The following is a 26,144-nucleotide window of genomic DNA, read 5'->3' on the forward strand; positions in this document are numbered from 1 at the left end:
AGTGTACTGCTTTAAAATGGTGGAAGCCCTCAATGGCAATGTCCATGCTAAAACAGATTATATCCATGACCAGTCCTCTCTCTATGACAACCGGCACAAGATATAGTCGTTTTTTTTAAGTTGCCGAAATGCCACTTGCCTCTACTTTTATCAGTGTATTCGTAACAACCAACCATTACAAAATGTATATTCGATAAAATAAGCCTCACGCAGCAAATTAGCAATACATTTTTCTGTTACCATATTCAACTCTCTCATTTGCCTCCGTACAAAAATTCCTCACTTTGTGCGATTATTTTGTGGACAGATTTTGGCTGGAGTGAAACCTCTCGCTTACCTCTTCCTCTCTGGTTTAAAGCTACTTAATAACCAGACCGCCATTTTCTGTGTCAAATGCAATGGGGTGGTTCTAAGACAAACAGTAAATACACCAAACCTGTAAGTCTTTTTTTATCCGAATTTTTACAGTCCCATTATACAATTTTTAATGTTTTATTGATGTTCCTGATTGTTTTGGTGGCTGCTGTGGTGTATCTGTTCTTGGTAATAAGAGGGGAACCCGGTGTGAGGAATATGTGAACCCTTGTTTGCTTACATTCTGTCCCGCTCTCTTACACACTGTTTACCCAGTTATCGGATACCCATTTAACCTGAACATCACCGTTGCTATGTGATTTGAATCAGCACTATGGTGTTTCGTGATCTCAAGCTTTAATATTTTGTGATTCCTCACCAAACCGTGTTTTAGGGACCATCCGCAGTAGAAATCTGACTGCCTACATTTTCACCCGATTCTACATGTAAAATCTTTGAGCACTCGGTTAGCAAATTATAGCCAGCACTGTACTCTGTTCAGAGGTGCTAAGTACTCTCGGCCAGCAAACGCTTTTGGTGTGTCTGAACACTTAGATATGGGGTTGTCTCAATAGTTCCATTGCGGCGCATATTCTCATCTGATATTTATGCAGACAATGTCCTAGTTATCGGCGCCCCAAAAGGCTGCATGACTCTGCGTTGGTTTTAATCGTGTTCGAAGCACTTCTAGATGAACACATGATGGCAACATCCTGTGTATTCATGGTATGGATGTAGGAGATCTGAAAATGAAAGTAGTTCTGTTTTGTGGTAGTGCTATAGGTCTAGGGGGTGTGTCAGAAATATATTTGCTATTTTTACAGCCGGAATTATGAGTGCAATAGCTGGCGGAGGCGTGAAAGAGCTGGGTTTTGATGAATTAGCAAGTTGTATGTGTGAGGAAGGCTTGGCCACTCACTGACGGTCTTTGCTTTGTCATCAACTCCAATTCGGCTGGGAACCAGAATATTCTCATCCTGAGCCCGGTTTCCCAAAGCATCTTAAGGCTAAGTTCTTCGTTAGAACCTTCGTAGGAGTAACGTTAAATCTCCGAGCTGTTTCCCAAAAGCATTGTTATTAACGTTGCACTTGAAATGCTCGTAATCTAGCACCTACTTCAGACCACTCGTAGAAAAGCTAAGTGTGTCGCTTTTTTGCCCTTCTGCGTCACTTTATACACAGATCTCAACATAGAGACGGATAAACCGTGTGATTCTATGTGACCATGATAACTTCAGAACAAAGTTGACTACAAATACCAAGTTGCCAATATATTTGTTAATGATAGAAAACAAGCATCGTATACAAAGATTCTTCAAACAACTAAAAGCGACAGTAGAGTAGGGGTGGGATGGCCAAGAATCCAGAAGTGGCTGGGGTGTAGGTTTTAAGCATAGCCTGAAGGTAGGGATACAAGAGGGGCAGTTCCCCTTGCTGCTCAGTAGCAAGCACCACGGTCTTGTAATGGTTGGGGAGAATGGGCTCGTGGTAATGACTGGAGCGGAATCAGTGGAATGGTATCAAATACATCCAACACATGGTTTCCGGGTATTTGATGCCGTTCCATTTGCTCTGTTCGGGCCATTATTATGAGTCGTTGTCCCCTAAGCAGCCTCCACTGAGGGGGACACTATGTCAAACATGACGTAGAGGAAGAGGAGCTCAGTCTTGTCAAGTTTGAGCTTGAGGTGGTGGGCCGACTTCCAAGTTGCCATGCACAGAGAGATGCATGTCGCCACCTAGGTGTCAGAAAGGAGGAAGGAGAAAAGTAGTTGAGTGTCATCCGCATAGCGATGATAGTAGAGACCATGTGAGGATATGATGGAGCTGAGTAACTTGGTGTATAGAGAGAAGAGGAGAAGGCCGAGCCCTGGTAGACATCAGTAGTGAGAGCACGTGCTCAGATCGTCTCCACAACATCTGGTAGGAGAGGCCTGCCTGGTAGGATGCAATCTCATCTAGGAGGATGAGAGCAGAGGCGCGAGAGTCAGCTTTGGCAGAGCGGAGAGCCTCTGTGACGCAGAGGAGAGCTGTCTCAGTTGAGTGAGCCATCTTGAAGCTGGTTAGTGTAGCTTTTACTACTTGAGAAAAAGGTACAGGGACTCCTTTCAAAAGGGTACCCTGCATTTGTTTCTGTAGTCCACCAGAGGGCTGTGATTTTTGTAAAGAGGGGTGTGCTATCCACAGTGTATGAAATCTGGATCACCTACTTTTGGAGATGTGCTCGCCAATCCAAAATGGGTAGATTTTGGGAAGTGTGTTGCCAAATAACTGCGCTATGCTCAGGAAAATTAGAAAATGCCCCCCCAAAAAGGTGGAGGTTTTCCAATGACATCTTTGTCTTTTTCCTTTCACTTCACCAGAGGAGCCAGATGGAGAGGAAGAGAGAAGGAGGTTGTGGCCATAGATCTCAACTGTAAGTTGCTGTGTGTGTGTGAAAAATCAAGAAATACAATCTTGGTCAGACTTTTGGCAAGTCAAGATGATGAAAAATACCATATCACAAGCTCTGCTCTACTGTGTCAATCTCCAAACTAAAAGTTTTTAAAAAAATGTTAAGGAATGGATCATGAATTGTCTACTCGTATCTGATAATCATTTCAAGTAGCATGCAGACACAATATCAGTCTGATTCATTAAAGGTACACTATGCAAAAATCACTCCACCATTTACTTGTTGCTGAACTTCGAATAGTTTGCTTAATTTCAGTTTGTGACAAACAAGCAATTATCGTGTAGGTAAACATTGTACCATCTAAACCGGTTTTGAATATATTTTCCATAACCAAAAATACTTTATTTTCAACTGTTTGAAGCTGGTGTACAAAACCTAAAATAAAAGATAGAAAAACAAAACTTAACAGGAAGCATAAAAATTGCGCAGATAAAAACAGATCTTCCGCTTCTTAGACTTGTTTTCAATAATTTGTTTTATTTAACCTTTTTTTTAATTAACTAGGCAAGTCAGTTAAGAACAAATTATTATTTACAATGAAGGTCTACTCCGGACGACGCTGGGCCAATAGTGCGCCGTTCTATGAGACTCCCAATCATGGCCGGTTGTGATACAGCCTGGATTCAAACCAGGGTGTCTGTAGCGACACCTCTGACACTGAGATGCAGTGCCTTCGACCGCTGCGCCACTCGGGAGCCCTAATAAGAATGACAAATATACTGTATAATGAAAATGTCTATTTGAATTTGGTCAGGTCGCCCAAAAAGTCACATATTGCAGCTTTAATTAAACATATGGCCAGATCAGCAAAATACGAAACTGTGAAAAATCTGACATTTTGATAAATCAGACTTTTTGCACACTGCCGTTTCTGTTCTCAAATCCATGCTTGTTTCTAAATGAGGGCCTGTGTGTGTGTTTAATATAATACCAGCCGGCCACTATCAGTATGATGATTAAATCAGGGCTATAGCTATTTATTGTGTCATGGTGTTGTGGTTAGGGGCAAGGAGACATGTTGGATGTAGGAATTTTGTTTACAAAGAATGCACATCAATGTCCCTTTTCATTATAGTACTCATTACATTGTATTTATTCATTTAAAATATATGAACAAAAAATGCATGTTGCATTACACTTCAAAATCACATTGTCAGATGTTTTCAGACCTCTTGATGTACAAAACTCAGGTCTCAAAATGTCCAGGTTGGCATTTATTGTCATGAATCTTGCCCTGGTGGCCGTGCTGCAGAGTGGTCACTAACTGGCACACAATCTGATTTTTAAACCTTACCCTAACCTTAACCACGCTGCTAACCCTAATGCTTAACCATAACTTAAAATGTACCATGTAGCCAATTTTGACATTGCAGCTGGCCCATTTAGCGGAAATCGCTCAGTTTTGCCTCCAGGACAAGATTCATGACAATAAATATCAACCACAACATTGCAGAATGTGATTTTGTAGTGTAATGTGCCTTTTAACTTGAAGTGGCATTTCTCAAATTGCAATTCGACATAGCACAAAACAGAATCCAGATGGAAAATGTCTCCACTGTGTCAACTTCAAATGGAATGAACCTAGTGTCTTTGTTTTGATCAGGGTCCATCAGGAGAGACCCGGCTCCCCTGTACCCAGCTGTGTATCTATGAAGAGTGAAAATTCTCTATATCTGCCAATAGACTTCAGTGGTGGAGACTTTACCCATGAACAAAGGTACAGTAAAACAATATATCTATATATGACTATATATTTGCAATGAATGAATTACACTAAAATCGAAGTCACATAGTCAGATTTTTTCAGTCATCCGTTGTACAAAACAGCAGTGGTGGAAAAAGTACCCAATTGTCATACTTGAGTATAAGTAAACATTTACATTTACATTTAAGTCATTTAGCAGACGCTCTTATCCAGAGACTTACAAAGATACCATAATAGAATATGACTCAAGTGAAAGTCTCCTAGTAAAATGCCACTTGAGTAAAAGTCTAATATATATACTTCAGTATCAAAAGTAAATGTAATTGCTAAAACATACTTAAGTATCAAAAGTAAAAGTATAAATCATTTCAAATTCCTTACATAAAGCAAATCAGACTTCGCTATTTTCTTGTTTTTTAGCCAGGGGGCACACTCCAACACTCAGACATCTTTTCTAAATTCAGCATGTGTGTTTAGTCAGTCTGCCAGATTAGAGGCAGTAAGGACGACATGGGATGTTCTCTGTTTAGTGAGTCCGCCAGATCAGAGGCAGTAGGTATGACCAGGGATGTTCTCTGTTTAGTGAGTCCTCCAGATCAGAGGCAGTAGGGATGACCAGGGATGTTCTCTGTTTAGTGAGTCCGCCAGATCAGAGGCAGTAGGGATGACCAGGGATGTTCTCTTTATAAGTGCATGAATTGGACCAATTTCCTTTCCTGCTAAGCATTCAAAATGTAACGCGGACATTTGGGTGTCAGGTAAAAAGTATATAATTTTCTATAGGAATGTAGTGAAGTAAAAGTTGTCTAAAATGCCCCCAAAAAACATCTTTAGATGTTCTTCAAGTACTTACTTAAGTACTTTACACCACTGCAAAACAAATGGACTCAACTTGACATAGATTCTGAAAACCAGACCACTGGGGCACAAGCTGGTTCAATCAACGTTGTTTCAACCTCATTTGTATTGTGACGTGGAAAATATATTGGATTTGAAAAAAGTAAGCAACTGTTGTTTTTTAGGGTGAAATTTCAACCACAGGATTATGTCATCAGGGTAACCAAATTTCAACATAGACAAACCTTACATAAAATATGTTGAATGTGTACCTTTAAAACAATGTCATATTTTCAACGTTATATCTACTATCAGACAAAATAAAAACAGTAGGTTGGGCTGCACCTCCTAGGGGAGAATTGATCTATAGCTCCAGTTTGATCTCCCACCCAAGGCTTTAGCCATTCCCAGCCATGCTTAGCTATGATATTTGTCCCTGACTAATACCGACGTGCTATCGTGAGAATTACTGTTGAGAGAGCTCCACTTAAAAACCAAATAGATTCACTGTTGCTATAGAAGTAATCTCAAAGGGTAGGTTTAACAGAGCAAATGAAATGTGACCATGCTTTATCAATCATCAATGATGCTATTTAGGCCAATATAGCATTTGCAAAGCCATCAACAGCAATTGTTTAAATTCAACCCAGAATTCAACAACAAAAATGTTCAATAGCATAAGCCTAGGGTTTCAAGCTCTGGTTGATTTAAAATGGAATGATATTTAGTGATATTGAATTGTTTGATTTTCAACGCAACCAGATATCAACATTTGAAGGATATGTATCTTCTGCTTGGATAGTTCCCATCTGTACCACTGACTTAGTCTGGCTTTAATGCCAGTTTATCTACAAATTAATAATTGATATGTTGCGTTCACTTCGCCATTGCAACCAAAAATCTAAGTTAAAGAATAGGACTCAAATTAAGTCAACATTTTATTTAAAGTGCATTAAAACATTTATTTGATTTACTCCTATTCTATAACATAGATTTTTGGTAAAGATGGAGACAAGAATCCAACATATCCATTATTAATTTGTAGACAAACTGGAATTAAAGCCACAGTAAATTAGTGTCTCAGATGGAATTATCCAAGCAGAAGATAAATCTCCTTCAAATGTTGATATTTGTTTGCGTTCTCAACCAAACACAATTTAATATTACTTTTGTAAGACAGTAAATAGCCTAAAATTAAGGCTGTTTTACAAACTAATGTAACATTCAACCTTAAAATGAGTATCACATCCACGGCCACATTTTGAGGTTACTGTAACTATAAATGTCTTCTTATGTAATCATATAATCATAGCATGTTCTAGATAGCATGCAAAGGTCGCCGCAGGTCAGTGGAGATCTTCACATTGCTGTAATAATCTGTCAGAATGTCGAACGCCATTGATCACCATGCAGTCCAGGTTGTTTTGTTCTGCTATTAGATGAAGCACAGTGATAACACATTAATCTGATGTATAAATAAACAAAATATCTGACATTGTATTCCCATTTTAACTTTGCTGTGCCTTTAAATGGTTGAAAGCGCAGTGATAAAAATGTGGGTGACAATTAAACCCAAAATCTGACATTGTTTGTGCATTGGAATATGGTTGTGCTTTAGATGGTTGAAGCATGGTGATGACACATTGGAAATTCAACTAACTTTTTGTCTGGGTGAATATAGCTTGTAATGTCATTGATCAATGTTTCAACTAAATATTACTCAACTATCCACGTTAACATGATGTAGGGTACCCAGTGGGAGGACTGGGGTCAATTTGAGTTGAAGGCAGTCAAATCAGGAAGTAAACTTAAGTAACAATTCAACATTAGAAAAAAGCCTATATATTTTCAATGACTGAGGAATAGAATCTATATATTTTTACGTTTTTTTACTTTATTTTATTTTATTAAAATCACTTCCTGAATTGACTGCTTACAATTTGAATTGACACCAGCCCGGCTGGAAACATCTGACAATGTGATTTTAGAGAGAAATGTTTCTCTACAGTAAAGTGGTATTCCATAAATCGCAGTTTAACATACCACAAAACAGCATCCAGATTAAAAAACTATGTTTTTCCATGTATGAATGTGTTATCCAATGTGTTTCCATAGGCTAATAGCATTAAGGCCAAATCCAATGTTTCAACAACAACAAAAATCTCATCAGTCTACAGACAATGCCCCATAATGACGAAGCAATAACAGTTTTCTTGAAATTGTTGCTAATATATTAAAAATATAGAGATGTTTCTACAACTTCATTGGAGTCCACCTGTGGTGAATTCAATTGATTGGACATGTTTTGGAAAGGCACACACCTGTCCCACAGTCCCACAGATGACAGTGCAAGTCAAAGCAAAAACCAAGCCAGGAGGTCGAAGGAATTGACTATAGAGCTCCGAGACAGGATTCAAATAAACGGAAATAACAATTTGAGCAAAATGATTAATCATATAACGTTGAGTAAATTATTTTTTAAGCATTGATGACCTTAGATTTTAGCATTTGTGGCCTCCATTTCAGAAAATCCTAATTTACCTAAAATGTCTCATTGGTGTTTCCATCATTGGTGTTACTACTCTTACTGATGGCACAATGTTATCATATTGGTTAAAAACTATTTAAAGTAATTAAGCTTCCACAAAATCTTGAAAAATGAAGTACATTTTTCCCAAATTGCCATGCCTAAATGCCACCATAATTCACGAAAGACCTACATGTGCAGAGCGTAGGGTTGTTTAGTGCACAGGAAAGGGTATCCTGAACACAGGTCTCACAGCCACTCCATATGTACTGTATAATAGGCCATGGTTGCCTGGCATTTGTTTTCATGATAAGAGTCAAATGAAAACATTATTTTTCTAAACAACTGAACGCTAAAAATGTCCTGCTAAAAAAATCTGATTTGCTTCTTCTTCTTTTTCAGAACAATTGGTGACCAAGAGCAGAGGTTAGAGTCAGAGATTCCGAGTGGTCAGTACACTTGTTCACTGATTGGCCAGCTTTAGTCCTTTCCTGGTATCAATTCATAAGGATTGTTTAAATTAAATAATTAATAAATAATACATTGTTTTAAAGGGATGTTTCTCTCAAAATACAGCTTAATGATTTTTTTCCTACTTGTCTTGGCTGTAGTCGAATCCCCAGGAAAGTTGTTGTGTGTATTTCGATAACACTTGATAGTGTCTCGCGCTCTTCTCGCCGCCAAAGCTACGACACAGTGTAGCAGCTTAAAACCTACTCTTGTCTCGACGCCCTCTCCTATATTTCTGTATTACTGATGACGTCTCCTCTCCTCTATTACTGTAGACTGATGACGTCTCCTCTCCTGTATTACTGTAGTCTGACGATGTCTCCTCTCCTGTATTACTGTAGTCTGACGACGTCTCCTCTCCTGTATTACTGTAGTCTGACGACGTCTCCTTTCCTGTATTACTGTAGTCTGACGACGTCTCCTCTCCTGTATTACTGTAGTCTGACGACGTCTCCTCTCCTGTATTACTGTAGTTTGACGACGTCTCCTCTCCTGTATTACTGTAGTCTGACGACGTCTCCTCTCCTGTATTACTGTAGTCTGACGACGTCTCCTCTCCTCTATTACTGTAGTCTGACGACGTCTCCTCTCCTCTATTACTGTAGTCTGACGACGTCTCCTCTCCTGTATTACTGTAGTCTGACGATGTCTCCTCTCCTGTATTACTGTAGTCTGACGACGTCTCCTCTCCTGTATTACTGTAGTCTGATGACGTCTCCTCTCCTGTATTACTGTAGTCTGACGACGTCTCCTCTCCTGTATTACTGTAGTCTGACGACGTCTCCTCTCCTGTATTACTGTAGTCTGACGACGTCTCCTCTCCTCTATTACTGTAGTCTGATGGCGTCTCCTCTCCTGTATTACTGTAGTTTGACGAGGGCTCCTCTCCTGTATTACTGTAGTCTGACGAGGGCTCCTCTCCTGTATTACTGTAGTCTGACGATGTCTCCTCTCCTCTATTACTGTAGTCTGATGGCGTCTCCTCTCCTGTATTACTGTAGTCTGATGACGTCTCCTCTCCTGTATTACTGTAGTTTGACGAGGGCTCCTCTCCTGTATTACTGTAGTTTGACGAGGGCTCCTCTCCTGTATTACTGTAGTCTGACGAGGGCTCCTCTCCTATATTTTCTCTCGTCCCGACTCCTGGGTGCTGCTTGACTTTCGCGCTCTACTCTACTGTCACCCAGCATTCTGCAAACTGAAGTGAATTCCTCAAGTATGGAGCAGAATATTCTGCTCATATCAGGCCAATGTAGGGATATGTAATTATGTGAATGTATGTTTGCGCGCAAGCAAATGATCATGTAAAATGTATTTATGCAGTGAACTTGTTTACGACGATCAGATCAGTCAAATAGAAAACTTCGACAAATCAGATGTATTCTTTTGTGCTCAACCACCTCTGTGAACAAAATACTTATCCAAAAGCAAAAATAGCCAAGGTCAGTGGACAAATCATAAGAGATTATATTTTGAGTGGACGATCCCTTTAATTAACCTCTATACTGCTAGAGCTAACAAATCAAAATGAGGAGTTATCATCCTTCATATCAGTGTTTCTAATGTTGAGAGTGCTTATGTTATTCCTCCTAATACATTTATTTGACCACTGATGCTGAAAATGATGAATGTAACTGTGAAAAGAATGGTTTCAGGATTATGGAAAATGTATTTGTAATTTGCATTCTTAAATTGAGGGGTACACTACACTTTAGTAATTATCAGGGAACATTACAAATGTAGTTTGACAGATATTCCAAAGTTAAGGATTTTGCTATTTATAATACTTGTTTCATCAAATAGATGAACTTCCTCTGGTGTACCGACTCAAATCTACCCTGAAGAAGAGACATGAATGCATATTTGAGGGAATAGCTAAACAAGGCCACTCAACCCTTCTCAATAAGATCTACACAGAGCTCTACATCACAGAGGGTGGAAGCGGAGATGTCAATAACGAACATGAGGTGAGACAGATTGAAACAGCTTCCAGGAAATCAGCAGCACAAGGGACAAAAATCAAATGTAACGACATCTTTAAACCCTCACCTGGACAAGACAAACCTATCAAAACTGTGTTGACAAAGGGAGTTGCTGGCATTGGAAAAACAGTCTCTGTGCAGAAGTTCATTCTGGACTGGGCTGACGGAAAAGCTAATCAGGATGTCCAGTTCATATTTCCACTTCCTTTTCGGGAGCTGAATTTCATGAAAAATAAACAAATCTGTTTGAATGAACTTATAGATCACTATTTCATTGAGATTAAAGAATCTGGAATATCCAACTTTGACAGCTACAAAGTTATGTTTGTCCTTGATGGTCTGGATGAGTTTCGACTTCCTCTAGACTTCAAGAACAACGAGAGCTGCTGTGATGTCACAGAGTCAACCTCTGTGGATGTGCTGCTAACAAACCTCATCAAGGGGAATCTGCTCCCCTCTGCTCTTGTTTGGATAACATCCCGACCAGCAGCAGCCAATCAGATTCCTCCAGAGTGTGTTGACCAGGTGACAGAGGTACAAGGTTTCAACGACCCACAGAAAGAGGAGTACTTCAAGAATAGAATCAGCGATGAGAACCTGGCCAGCAGAATCATCACACACATTAAGTCATCAAGGAGCCTCCACATCATGTGCCACATACCAGTCTTCAGTTGGATTACGGCCACTGTTCTAGAGAGACTGTTGTGTCAGGCAGAGAGTGGAGAGATGCCCAGGAATCAGACTCAAATGTACACACACTTCCTGGTATTTCAGACCAAACAAGGGATTCAGAAGTATCTTGAAGACCATGACCGAGATCCACACTGGGATAAAACGATAATTCTCTCTCTGGGAAAACTGGCCCTCAAACAACTGGAAAAAGGCAATCTGATCTTCTATGAGGAAGACCTAAGGGAGTGTGGCATTGATGTCAGAGAAGCATCAGTGTACTCAGGAGTATGCACGCAGATCTTCAGAGAGGAGTGTGGGCTGTACCAGAACAATGTGTACTGCTTTGTGCATCTGAGCATCCAGGAGTTTCTTGCTGCATTATATGTGTTTCTCACATTCAACCAAAGCAGAGAGAATCCACTGGTCAAAAAGAGATCTTCATTCAGGGACCATGAATCATCAATCGGACACAAATCTACAATCGACTTCTACAACAGTGCAGTAGATAAAGCTTTACAGAGCGAGAATGGACACCTGGATCTGTTCCTTCGCTTCCTTCTGGGCCTTTCACTTGAGTCCAATCAGACTCTCCTACGAGGCCTACTGTCACAAACAGGGAGCAGCTCACTGACAAATGTTGAAACAGTCAAATACATCAACGAGAAGATAAGGGAGAATCCCTCACCAGAGAAATGCATCAATCTGTTCCACTGTCTGAATGAGCTGAATGACCACTATCTAGTGTGGGAGATCCAAAGCTACTTGAACTCAGGAAGTCCCTCAGAAGCCAAATTGTCACCTACAGAATGGTCAGCTCTGGTCTTTGTGTTGCTGACTTCAGAAGAGGAGCTGGATGTTTTTGACCTAAATAGATTCTCCAGATCAGAGGAAGGTCTTCTGAGGCTGCTGCCAGTGGTCAAAGCCTCCAGAACAGCTCTGTAAGTACTTATAATGGTTTCATAACTTGGTTGGGTGTTTTAGACTTAATATTTTGGCAGTTATGTTTGAAAATGTTCACATTATGTTGATTCAATTTCAATTGATGTTCTATTCAGGTTGAATAGATGTAAACTCACAGAGAGATGTTGTAAAGAGTTGGCATCCGCTCTAAGCTCAAACTCTTCACAACTGAAAGAACTGGACCTGAGTGACAATGACCTGCAAGATTCAGGAGTGGAGCTGCTGTCTGCTGGACTGGGGATTCCACAGTGTCAACTGGAAACACTGAGGTGAGTTAGGTACATTGGCCCTTATCAAATGAAGGTGCGCTGATATGATCATAAAGTGGATTTTCCTACCCAAATATCGCGATGTAAGGGTGTGTAATTATGTTCGTTTCATGTCACATGCAGGTAAACATTGAACTCTGCTATAACAATCAGATCCGTCAAATACGAAACTTTGATAAATCAGCCGCCCACCTTTGTTGGATCTGAACCACTGCCACTCGTGGATTACGAGTCCTGCGTATCACACTATTGCCCCTCGCAACCAACCTCCTTGCACTGCATTTCCTGTTTTGACTCTTTCCGCGTTTCCAATAACTGCTGCTTGAGGCCGCAGAATATTTCTCTAAAAACTGTGATTCCAAAAAGATGAGTCGGGAGATTTGGTCAACTCAACTGATTAACCTGTTGGGGATAGGGGGCAGTATTTGCACGGCCGGATAAAAAACGTACCCGCTTTAATCTGGTTACTACTCCTGCCCAGTAACTAGAATATGCATATAATTATTGGCTTTGGATAGAAAACACCCTAACGTTTCTAAAACTGTTTGAATGGTGTCTGTGAGTATAACAGAACTCATATGGTAGGCAAAAACCTGAGAAGATTCCTTACAGGAAGTGGCCTGTCTGACAAGTTCTTGTTCTTCTTGGCTCTGTTTATTGAAAACTGAGGATCTTTGTTGTAACGTGACACTTCCTACGGCTCCCATAGGCTCTCAGAACCCGGGAAAAAGCTGAATGATGTAATTCCAGCCTCTGGCTGAAAAACATTAGCGCGTTTGGATAGTGGCCGGTCAGAGTACCATCAGACTGAGGCTCGTGCACGAGTCGACCCCATGTTTTATTTTCTTTCGTCTTTGAACATAAACACGCTTTCCCGGTCGGAATATTATCGCTTTTTTACGAGAAAAATGGCATAAAAATTGATTTTAAACAGCGGTTGACATGCTTCGAAGTACGGTAATGGAATATTTAGATTTTTTTTGTCACGAAATGCGTTGTGCGTGTCACCCTTCTTTACCATTCGGATAGTGTCTTGAACGCACGAACAAAACAGAGGATATTTGAACATAACTATGGATTATTTTGAACCAAACCAACATTTGTTATTGAAGTAGAAGGCCTGGGAGTGCATTCTGACGAAGAACAGCGAAGGTAATAACATTTTTCTTATAGTAAATCTGACTTTGGTCAGGGCTAAACTTGGTGGGTGTCTAAATAGCTAGCCCTGTGATGCCGGGCTATCTACTCAGAATATTGCAAAATGTGCTTTCACCGAAAAGCTATTTCAAAATCGGACATAGCGAGTGCATATTGTTATGTTTTTTGTGAACGTTTATCGTGAGTAATTTAGTAAATTCACTGGAAATTTGCGGGGGGTATGCTAGTTCTGAACGTCACATGCTAATGTAAAAAGCTGTTTTTTGATGTCACAGAGTCAACCTCTTTTTTGATATAAATATGAACTTGATTGAACAAAACATGCATGTATAACATAATGTCCTAGGGTTGTCATCTGATGAAGATCATCAAAGGTTAGTGCTGCATTTAGCTGTGGTTTGGGTTTATGTGACATTATATGCTAGCTTGAAAAATGGGTGTCTGATTATTTCTGGCTGGGTACTCTGCTGACATAATCTAATGTTTTGCTTTCGTTGTAAAGCCTTTTTGAAATCGGACAGTGTGGTTAGATTAACGAGAGTCTTGTCTTTAAAATGGTGTAAAATAGTCATATGTTTGAGAAATTGAAGTAATAGCATTTCTAAGGTATTTGAATAACGCGCCACTGGATTCAACTGGCTGTTGAGTAGGTGGGACGATTTCGTCCCGCCGACCCTAGAGAGGTTAATCAGGAATGAGCAAGTTCAGCTTTACCACAAGGACCCCTTCTTCATGTCCTCATTACATTTTGTGCAATAACTCTACTTTTGATATATTTAAACAAACAATATTGGAATCCCCATGGTCACAAGCATAAACTATCAACTCCATTGGCCTGATAGATTAAGATCAAATTTGAGTTTTGCTTCAAATGTGTTACATTTAATAAGATTCAAGAGTCATAAAACAACTGAGGAAAAACTAAATTGCTACTGTGTATACCACATGAATGAGAATGAAATGCCATTTTTGTCAACTCTGTAAAACATCAACACAGTCAGATTTTAGTCTAATGTCAACTCCTTAAGAGTGCTGAAAGATCTGATAGAATAGTTATTTTTTTTATTGGGGATTTTCAAAATAATAATTTTACTAATTTTACAAAAATGGTCGTATTGGACTTTTAGATGCAAAAAAACATGTTTGTTTTGAGTATCTGTTGTCAACTCTGTCAGGGGCTTTTTGTCCATCGCTGATGGCTAACCCCCTTCAGATTGATTTTGTTGGTCTATTGAATATATAGAATATTTTCTGCTAAAATATTTTTTTTAAATCACTGTTCTGCAACATATACTTAAACAATTGAAGTATTTTCTGTGCTAGACTTAAGAGATAGTGTTTGCTTTATAAATGTTGTATTATGTTCTAAATCTTGAAAAATGTGCCAAAATGCTAACAAAATTAACCCTGAAGCATTTAATAGTACTATAAAACAAAACAAATATAAGTTTGTAATTTAGTAGTACATATTTGAATCATCTAATGTTAGAATTAAACAATCAATGTTAACAACATTTTAAATATATATTTTGATAGACCAAAGTATCAGCTATCGTACCATGTAAAGCAACAACCTAATTTTGTAGAAAAAAATAAAACACATAAGACGCAAACAACTGGATTTATGTCAACTTCGTCAGACACCATAAAAGGCTTTTCATTTTTTAAATTATAGTCCAACAAGTGTTAAGGCCTTAAGAGAAATGTTGATTGTCCCGTCTTTCAAACAGCAACTTTTTTTTCTCAGACTCATGGCAAAATATGTAAAATAGCATGAGAACAAATGATCTGTTGGCATTTATAAAATTGTACCAAAACTTCCTGTTTCCATTACTTCCTGTTTCCATTCCATTCACATAAAAACTGTGAATGGAAACGTGGTTAATGAGTCAATTGTTATGCCTCTGAAGTGATAATGGCCTGTTACTTTGGCTTCTAAGAGTTTCATGAGTAGAATCTAAGTAGTGGATGATTTGTATCCAATTTGTTTTGTCCAACTTGTTTCATTTTAGGTTGAATAGATGTAAACTCACAGAGAGATGTTGTGAACATTTGGCCTCAGTTCTCATCTCAAACTCAAACCTGAGAGAGCTGGATCTGAGTGACAATGACCTGCAGGATTCAGGAGTGGAGCTGCTGTCTGCTGGACTGGGGAGTCTGCAATGTAAACTGGAGACACTGAGGTGAATTATTGAACACTTGAGTTTACAACCATATTTACTTTGGCCCTCATTTATTAAATGAATGTGACTGATAATAATTTGTTAATATTAACAATTACATAATAATATGGTAACTGTCTAATTAAAAAAACAATTAAATAATAATAATATGGCATATGTTGCTCGCTTCAAGGCAAGCAACACTGAAGCATGCATGAGAGCATCAGCTGTTCCGGACAACTTTGTGATCACGCTCTCCGTAGCCGATGTGAGTAAGACCTTTAAACCGGTCACCATTCACAACGCCGCGGGGCCAGATGGATTACCAGGATGTGTACACAGAGCATGCGCTGGCAAGTGTCTTCACTGACATTTTCAACCTGACCCTGACTGAGTCTGTAATACCAACATGTTTCAAGCAGACCACCATAGTCCCTGTGTCCAAGAACACAAAGGTAACCTGCCTAAACGACTACCGACCCGTAGCACACACATCTGTAGCCATGAAGTGCTTTGAAAGGCTGGTCAAGGCTCACATCAACACCATTATCCCAGAAACGCTAGACCCACTCCAATTTGCATACAGCCCCAACAGATCCATTGATGATTAAATCTCTATTGCACCCCACACTGCCCTTTCCCACCTGGACAAAAGGAACACCTACGTGAGAATGCTGTTTATTGACTACAGCTCAGCGTTCAACACCATAGTGCCCTCAAAGCTCATCACTAAGCTAAGGATCCTGGGACTAAACACCTCCCTCTGCAACTGGATCCTGGACTTCCTGACGGGCCTCCCCCAGGTGGTAAGGGTAGGTAACAACACATCTGCGAAGCTGATCCTCAACACGGGGGCCCCTCAGGGGTGCGTGCTCAGTCCCCTCCTGTACTCCCTGTTCACCCATGACTGCATGGCCAGGCACGACTCCAACACCATCATTAAGTTTGCAGATGACACAACAGTGGTAGTACTGATCACCTATAGGGAGAAGGTCAGAGACCGGGCCGTGTGGTACCAGGATAACAACCTCTCCCTCAATGAGATCAAGACAAAGGAGATGATTGTGGACTACAGGAAAAGGAGGACTGAGCACACCCCCATTCTCATCGACAGGGCTATAGTGGAGCAGGTTGAGAGATTCAAGTTCCTTGGTGTTCACATCACCAACAAGCTATCATGGTCCAAACACACAAAGGCAGTCATGAAGAGGGCACGACAAGCCTATTCCTCTCAGGAGACTGAAAAGATTTGGCATGGGTCCTCAGATCCTCAAAAAGTTATACAGCTGCACCATCGAGAGCATCCTGACTGGTTGCATCACTGCCTGGTATAGCAACTGCTCGGCCTCCGACCGCAAGGCACTACAGAGGGTAATGCGAACGGTCCAGTACATCACTGGGGCATCCAGGACCTATATACCAGGTGGGGTCAGAGGAAGGCCCTAAAAATTATCAAGACTCCAGCCGGCCTGGTCATAAACAGTTCTCTCTGCTACCGCACGGCAAGCAGTACCGGAGCTCTAAGTCTACATCCAAAAGGTTGCTTAAACAGCTTCTACCACCAAACCATAAGACTCCTGTCCAGCTAATCAAATTTGAGATTTTTGGTTTCAACCGCTGTGTCTTTGTGAGACGCAGAGTAGGCGAACAGATGATCTCTGCATGTGTGGTTCCCACCGTGAAGCATGGAGGAGGAGATGTGATGGTGTGGTGGTGCTTTGTTGGTGACACTGTCAGGGATTTATTTAGAATTCATGGCACACTTAACCAGCATGGCTACCACAGCATTCTGCAGTGATACGCCATCCCATCTGGTTTGCGCTTAGTGGGACTACCATTTGTTTTTCAACAGGACAATGACCCAACACACCTCCAGGCTGTGTAAGGGCTACTTGACCAAGGAGGAGAGTGATGGAGTGCTGCATCAGATGACCTGGTCTCCACAATCACCTGACCTCAACCCAATTGAGATGGTTTGGGATGAGTTGGACCGTGGAGTGAAGTAAAAGCATCCAACAAGTGATCAGCATATGTGGGAACTCCTTCAAGACGGTTGAAAAGCATTCCAATTGAAGCTGGTTGAGAAAATGACAAGAGTGTGCAAAGCTGTCATCAAGGCAAAGGGTGGCTACTTTTAAGAATCTAAATTCAAAAATATATTTCATTTGTTTTGCATGTTTTTGATTGCTACATGATTCCGTGTGTGTTATTTCCTAGTTTGATGTCTTCACTGTTATTCAACAATGTAGAAAATAGTAAAAATAAAGAAAAACCCTTGAATGAGTAGGTGTGTCCAAACTTTTGACTGGTACTGTACATATTTACAAGTATCTTCACATAGGGATGTTTTTATTAGTTAAAACACAAACAGGTTTGTTCTTAACATTAGAAAAAGGGCTTTCTTAAATTCACTATGTTGATTTTAATGCCTGATCTCGACGGGTAAATGATTCCAGTCAGTAGAGCCTTTGTACTGTATCTGAAAGAACATTCTCCAACCCCATGATGTTGTTGTACAGTATGTGGCACTGTCTGCTTTTCAGCATATGCAGGTCATAATTGTGTAAATGAGAATTGGAATGTGGAAAGGGTTCTACATGGAACCAAAAGTTTTCTACCTGAAACTAAAAAGGGTTCTCCTATGGGAAGAGCAGAATAACCTTTTTTCTAAGAGTGTAGTGAAGATGAGGTCAACTACATTGCCTACCTGGGAGGGAACTGGGAAAGAGTGAGGTCAAAAAAGTAAAGAAGTGGAAAGAAATGAGTCGGGAGGTTGAAGTCTCCGAGTAGGGTCAGAGGTCAGGCATGGTCGGGGAATGAGCTATGCAGTATGTCCAACTCCTCAATGAATAAAATACAATTGTTCACAGACTAGCAGACCCCCTAAATATGAGATGATCCTACCCCATTACCCATTTCCCTGGACGTGATAGGAGGACGTCTGCACTCTTTAAATGTCCTTTTTACCAAATCATGTCTGTTCCAGGTGCGTAGGTATTAAAATTCTGGAAGAGATGGAGATCCGCACACTGTCAAAAAGAGGAATGCATTGAAAACCAAGGCCTAAATGCTGTATAAAATGTAATTACTTCAACAATTAATTTATATTATAGGCTACATGGATGTAACCTCACAGAGCATTGTTGTGAAGCACTGGCCTCAGTTCTTAGCTCAAATTCCTCATGCCTGAGAAAGCTGGACTTGGGTGTGAATGACCTGCAGGATTCAGGAGTGAAGCTGCTCTCTGCCGGACTGGGCAGTCCAACCTGTAAACTACAGACACTGATGTCAGTATTACGGTCGTTATTGAAGAGCAGAACCTTGTTGAATTCCTTAATTTAGAATATTTATTTGAAAGCTTTTGAAATAAATATATATTCAGGGAGTTCTGGTGTTACACTGTGCAAATACAGGTGAATTTTGATCCAATTTGTTCTGTCCAACTTGTTTTCTGTTAGGTTGAATAGTTGTAAACTCACAGAAAGATGTTGTGAACATTTGGCCTCAGTTCTCATCTCAAACTCGCACCTGAGAGAGCTGGATCTGAGTGACAATGACCTGCAGGATTCAGGAGTGGAGCTGCTGTCTGCTGGACTGGGGAGTCTGCAATGTAAACTGGAGTCACTGAGGTGAATTATTTAGCAACTTGACTTTACATCCATATATTAACTTTGGCCCTCATTTATTAAACGAATGTGACTGATCGTAACATGGACATTCGCTTATATCCGCGCAAGATTCTGTATTTATCAATATCAACGTGATCATATGGTGTGTTCGAATGAATCCCAAGTCTGCTCTGAGATGTGCGTACAGTCAGTTTTACTGGTGAACAAGTGAACGTCTGTACATAGAATATCAAATTGTTACTGTCACCTCTTGATACATCTTCTCTGCTCTACTGTTCATACAACAGTGGATTCTTAAAACATTAAATGATAATTATATGGCTACTACTGTAATAAAAATAACAATAGTATGGTAACTACTGTCTAATAATAACAACTAAATAATAATAATATCGTAGCTACAGTCTAATAACAATTAAATGATAATATGGCAACTACTGTCTAATAATAACAACTAAATAATAATAATATTATTGTAGCTACAGTCTAATAATAACAATAACAATTAAAAGATCATAATATGGCAACTACTGTCTAATTACAATTAATAATAGTATGGTAACTACTGTCTAATAATAACAACTAAATAATAATAATATCGTAGCTACAGTCTAATAACAATTAAATGATAATATGGCAACTACTGTCTAATAATAACAACTAAATAATAATAATATGGTAGCTACTGTCTAATAAAAGTAACAATTAAATAATAATATTATGCCAACTACTGTCTAATTACAATTAACAATAGTATGGTAGCTACTGTCTAACAATAACAATTAAATGATAATAATATGGCAACTGTCTAACAACAATTCAATAATAATATGGCAACTACTCTAATAAGACCATTATTATTTAATTGTAATGGTAGCTACTGTCTAATAACAATACAATAATAATTTGGCAACTACTGTCTAATAATAACAATTAAATAATAATAATATGGTAGCTACTGTCTAATAAAAGTAACAATGAAATAATAATATTATGCCAACTACTGTCTATTAATTACAATTCAATAAGAATAGTATGGCAGCTACTGTCTATTAATTACAATTAAATAATAATAATATAGCAACTACTGTCTAATAATGATTAGGTAGCTACTGTCTAATAACAATACAATAATAATTTGGCAACTACTGTCTAATTACAATTAAATAATAATATAGCAACTACTGTAATAATAATTACAGTTAAATAATAATATGACAACGTCTAATAATAACAATTAATATGGTGACTGCTGTCTAATAATGATAACTATTAAATAATAATATGGCAACAACTGTCTAATAATAACAATAATAATAAAATAATATGGCAACTACTGTCTAATTACAATTAAATCATAACATGACAATGTCTAATAATAACAATTCAATAATATTAATAATAAAAAATGAAAACTTACATTAAAGCATAAAGGTTCTCCTGAGTGGCGTAGCGTTCCAAGGCACTGCATCGCCGTGCTTGAGGCGTTACTACAGACCCGGGTTCGATCCCAGGCTGTGTCGCAGATGGCCGCGACCGGGAGACACACGAGGCGGCACACAATTGGCCCAGCGTCGTCCGGGTTAGGGGAGGGTTTGGCCTGCTGGGATGTCCTTGTCCCCTCGTGCTTTAGCGACTCCTTGTGGCGGGCCGGGCGCATGCACGCTGACTTCGGTGGCCAGTTGTATGTTGTTTCCTCCGACACATTAGTGCGGCTGGCTTCTGGGTTAAGCGAGAAGTGTGTCAAGATGCAGTGCGGCTTGGCAGGGTCGTGTTACGTAGGACACATGGCTCTCGACCTTTGCCTCTCCCGAGTCCGTACCGGAGTTGCATCGATGGGACAAGAATGTACCTACCAATTTGGATATCACTAAAAAGTTTAAAAATAAAAGCATAAAAACATTTTACAACTAATAATAGACCTACAACTTATTTATTTTATTTCACCTTTATTTAACCAGGTAGGCCAGTTGAGAACAAGTTCTCATTTACAACTGCGACCTGGCCAAGATAAAGCATAGCAATTCGACACATACAACAACACAGAGTTACACATGGAATAAACAAAGATACAGTCAATAATACAGTAGAACAAAAGAAAACAAAAAGTCTATATACAGTGAGTGCAAATTAGGTAAGATAAGGCAATAAATAGGCCATGATGGCTAAGTAATTACAATATAGCAATTAAACACTGGAATAGTAGATGTGCAGAAGATGAATGTGCAAGTAGAGATACTGGGGTGCAAAGGAGCAAGATAACTACTCATACAACTAATATAAACTACTAGTACAACTAATATAAACTACTGCTGAAACTACTAGTACAACTAAAATAAACTACTGCTGCAACTACTCATACAACTAATATAAACTACTGCTGCAACTACTAGTACAACTAATATAAACTACTGCTGCAACTACTCATACAACTAATATAAACTACTGCTGCAACTACTAGTACAACTAATATAAACTACTGCTGCAACTACTAGTACAACTAATATAAACTACTGCTGCAACTACTAATACAACTAAGTACCTATAATATATACATACATATTTACAAATAGCTTCACATGGAGATCTTTTTATTAGGTAAAAATACAAAGTTTCTTCTTAACATTTAAAAAAAGGGTTTTCTTACATTCGCTGTGTGATTGTAATGCCCTGATCTCCATTAGTACATTTTTCCAGTCAGTTTGGCCTCTGTACAGTGCCTTCAGAAAGTATTCACACCCCTTGACTTTTCCACATTTTGTTGTGTTACAGCCTAAATTTAAAATGGATTAAGTTGAGATGTTCTGTCACCGGCCTACATACAATACCCCATAATGTCAAAAATGAATATTTTTTTCTTGAAATGTAAAACATTTCTATAAAATGAAAAGTTGAAATGTCTTGAGTCAATAAGTATTCAACCCCTATGTTATGGCAAGCCTAAATAAGTTCAGGAGTAAAAATTGGATTAACAAGTCACATAATAAGTTGCATTGACATGATTTTTGAATGACTACCTCATCTCTGTACCCCACACATACAATTATCTGTAAGGACCCTCAATCGAGCAGTGAATTTCAAGCAACCACAAAGACCAGGGAGGTTTTCCAATGCCTCGCAAATAAGGGCACTTATTGGTAGATGGTTTAGAAGAAAAGAAACAGACATTGAATATCCCTTTCACCATGGTGAAGTTATGAATTACACTTTGGATGGTGTATCAATACACCAAGTCACAACAAAGATACAGGCATCCTTCCTAACTCAGTTGCCAGTAAGGAAGGAAACTGCTCAGGGATTTCACCATGAGGCCAATGGGGACTTTAAAACAGTTACAGAGTTTAATGACTGTTGTAGGAGAAAACTATCACAGCCAACATTGTAGTTACTCCACAATACTAACCTAATTGACAGAGTGAAAAGAAGGAAGCCTGTATAGAATTAGAATCATGTTTGCATTAAGGCACTAACGTAAAACTGCAAAACATGTGGCAAAGAAATGTATTTTATGTTCTGAATACAAAGCGTTATTTTTCTGGCAAATCCAACACAACACATCACTGAGTACCACTCATCATATTTTCAAGCATGGTGGTGGCTGCTTCATGTTATGGGTATGAATGTCATTGTTAAGGACTGGGGAGTTTTTTGGGGGGATATAAATAAATGGAATAGAGCTAAGCACAGGCAAATCCTAGAGGAAAACCTGGTTCAGTCTGCTTTCCGACAGACACTGGGAGAAAAATTCACTTTTCATCTGTACAATAACCTAAAACACAATTCAAATATACACTGGAGTTCCTTACCAATAAGACAGTGAATGTTCCTGAGTGGCCTAATTAAAATCTATGGCAATATTCTAATATGTATTGATTCAGAGGGTTGAACACTATCTAATCAAGATATATTAGTGTTTTATTTTTCATATATATATATGTATATTTTTTTTCTTACAAATGTTAGAATTTGTCTTCCACTTTGAAATGTGTGTATTTTGTGTAGACCTTTGACAAAAAACAACAACAATTATATCAATTTGAATCTCACTTTGTAACACAACAAAATGTGGAAAAAGTCAAGGGGTGTGAATATATTCTGAAGGCACTGTATATGGAAGATCTTACTCCAACCTCATGATGTGATTGCTGCTGTTGTTGAAGGAGTAATTATATGTATCACTGTATGTTTCTCAGTGTAGGTCATTATTGCAAATGTGAATTGGTTTATCTGGTTATATAAAGGTGAAATAAATCAAATCAAGTAGCCGATCTTGCTCTCTGACTAGCGTAGCGGCTAGTGAGCTCTCCCTGGCTACGGTTCAACATTTATTTACATGTAATTGTAGCAAATATCAAATATATCGTCCTGAATATGAAACAATTTGTTTAGAAAACAAATAGCTCTGTAAATAGTACCCTCCTGATAACCCTAGTGTTAGTGGCCGCCCCCAATACATTACAAATCCACTTCATTACATTAGCCACTAAGATGTAGATTTTTTTTACTTTTTTTTTTAGGCTGAACCGATGTAACATCACAAAGAAAAACTTGGAAGAATGTTTCTCAACTCTCAGCTCAAACTCATCACAACTGAGAGAACTGGACCTGAGTTTGAGTCAGCCAGGAGATCTAGGAGACCCAGGAGACCCAGGAGTAGAGCTGCTCACTGATGCCCTGGAGGATCCTCAGTATCATCTCAAAACAGTCAGGTAAAACATTTCTGTTTTTTAATCTGTCAAATGTATACACGTGTACAATATACGATAAGGTTTTCAGAGTCACTTCATGTCCTTGTGCTTTTCTTGCAGTGGCCACGATGAAGAGTTTTTGCTGTTTCAGAGATGTAAGTTATTTGCTGTTAAATCAAGCTTTTACATCTTGAATAGGTCATATTACTAAAGTATCCAAAAAGCATGAAAAAACAGCACACTAGTAAAGGTGGACGGCCAACCATGACTTCATTCAATTTGTCATTTTTCATTGCAGAGTGTGTGAAGGAACAACACATTTTTTTCATGTATATTTATCAGGCTTATTACAAATGAAGTCGGTCGTCTTCACTAATGTTTTGAAAATTGTTCTGGATACTTACATAATGACTTTTACATACTCTGTTCTTCCTTGATTAGCCTCAGTAGTTGCATGTGAGCTAACACTGGACCCGAACACAGCATACAGACATCTCTCTCTGTCTGAGGACAACAGAAAGGTGACATGGGAGATAGAAGAGCAACTGTATCCTGATCACCCAGACAGATTTATGGACTGGACACAGGTGCTTTGTAGAGAAGGTCTGACTGGGCGCTGCTACTGGGAGGCAGAGTGGAGCGGGGATGTGGTTGATATAGCAGTAACTTATAAAGGAATCAGCAGGAAAGGAGTGGGAAAAGACTGTGGGTTTGGATTTAATGACAAGTCCTGGAGAATGTTGTGCTCTGATCAGAAGTACACTGCCTTGTACAATAATAAGTGTACTTTCATACCTGTCCCCTGCTCCAACAGAGTAGGAGTGTATCTGGACTGGCCGGCTGGCACTCTGTCCTTTTACAGCATCTCCTCAGACACAGCAACTCTCCTGCACACGTTCCAAGCCAAATTCACTAAGCCTCTTTACCCAGGGTTTAGGCTTTGGGTTGGCTCTTCGGTGACCCTGTGCCATGTAGACACCAAAGCCTTCAAAGAAACACAGTCATAAGTTTGTCATGATAATAGTGAAGGACACACATTTGCTGTGTTCAGTGGAAAAAAAGATCAGAATTTGTCTGCCTGACTAAACGCAGCCGTTGAGCTGCATGTTAAAAATCTGTTTACTCGTGCAGTTTAAAATTCACTTCGTATAACACACCAAGCTTTAAAAGACCCATGGTTTTCAAATATCCCAAAAATATTTATTAAAAGAGAGAACTTGCCCAAGCCTCCCCCATTTCTCCTTCACCCAAATCCAGATAGCTGATGTTCTGAAAGAGTTGCAAAATCTGGACCCCTACAAATCAGCTGGGCTAGACAATCTGGACCCTCTCTTTCTAAAATGATCTGCCGCAATCGTTGCAACCCTTATTACTAGCCTGTTCATCCTCTCTTTCGTGTCGTCTGAGATCCCCAAAAATTGGAAAGCTGCCACGGTCATCCCCCTCTTCAGAGGGGGAGACACTCTAGGCCCAAACTGTTACAGACCTATATGTATCCTACCCTGCCTTTCTAAGGTCTTCGAAAGCCAAGTTAACAAGCAGATCACTGACCATTTCGAATCCCATCGTACCTTCTCCGCTTTGCAATCTGGTTTCCGAGCTGGTCATGGGTGCACCTCAGCCACGCTCAAGGTCCTAAACGATATCATAACCGCCATCGATAAAAGACAATACCGTGCAGCCGTATTCATCGACCTGGCCAAGGCCTTCAACTCTGTCAATCACCACATTCTTATCGGCAGACTCAACAGCCTTGGTCTCTCAAGAGATTGCCTTGCCTGGTTCACCAACTACTTCTCTGACTCAAATCTCTAGCCACTTTAATAATTAAAAATTGGATGTATCACTAGTCACTTTAAACAATGCAACTTTATATAATGTTTACATACCCTACATTACTCATCTCATATGTATATACTGTATATACTCTATACCATCTACTGCGTCCTGCCTATGCCGTTCGGCCATCGCTCATCCATATATTTATATGTACATATTCTTATTCATTCCTTTACACTTGTGTGTAAGGTTGTTGTGAAATTGTAAGATTACTTGTTAGATATTACTGCATGGTTGGAACAAGAAGCACAAGCATTTCGCTACACTCGCAATAACATCTGCTAACCATGTGTATGTGACTAATCAAATTTGATTTGATTTGGTTGATCTATGGTTTTATGGTACTTTTTTTTTATGGCTCTTGACTTTCTATTCTGTATTCTGTTTTTGTTTCGTA

At 39.3% G+C, this 26,144-nt stretch overlaps 1 protein-coding gene across 2 annotated transcripts; it reads left to right on the forward strand.

Moving 5' to 3' along the window:
• Positions 1-342: 342 nt before the first annotated feature.
• Positions 343-25,105, forward strand: LOC115172937 (NACHT, LRR and PYD domains-containing protein 3-like). 2 transcript variants are annotated; one of them, XM_029730823.1, is made up of 12 exons: positions 344-438; positions 2,718-2,770; positions 4,413-4,526; positions 8,281-8,327; positions 10,192-11,980; positions 12,098-12,271; positions 15,442-15,612; positions 18,705-18,878; positions 19,050-19,220; positions 23,738-23,929; positions 24,029-24,063; positions 24,350-25,105. In XM_029730823.1, exons 1-12 carry the CDS (start codon positions 394-396, stop codon positions 24,913-24,915), a joined length of 3,531 nt encoding a protein of 1,176 aa, XP_029586683.1. In that variant the 5' UTR covers positions 344-393; the 3' UTR covers positions 24,916-25,105. The 2 variants fall into 2 exon arrangements, with proteins under 2 accessions (XP_029586684.1, XP_029586683.1); XM_029730824.1 differs by lacking the exon at positions 18,705-18,878 and having other exon boundaries at positions 343-438.
• The last annotated feature ends 1,039 nt before the right edge of the window (positions 25,106-26,144 follow it).

Source organism: Salmo trutta, chromosome 33, assembly GCF_901001165.1.
Source record: "Salmo trutta chromosome 33, fSalTru1.1, whole genome shotgun sequence".
NCBI classification, from domain to species: Eukaryota; Metazoa; Chordata; class Actinopteri; order Salmoniformes; family Salmonidae; genus Salmo; species Salmo trutta.

Excerpts from the sequence above, each read along its gene's own strand:
- LOC115172937 (XM_029730823.1), top strand. The coding sequence starts at position 394 with ATGCAATGGGGTGGTTCTAAGACAAACAGTAAATACACCAAACCT. Across the intron at positions 12,272-15,441 it reads TGTCAACTGGAAACACTGAG|GTTGAATAGATGTAAACTCA; the intron begins GTGAGTTAGGTA and ends GTTTCATTTTAG. Across the intron at positions 15,613-18,704 it reads TGTAAACTGGAGACACTGAG|GCTACATGGATGTAACCTCA; the intron begins GTGAATTATTGA and ends TTTATATTATAG.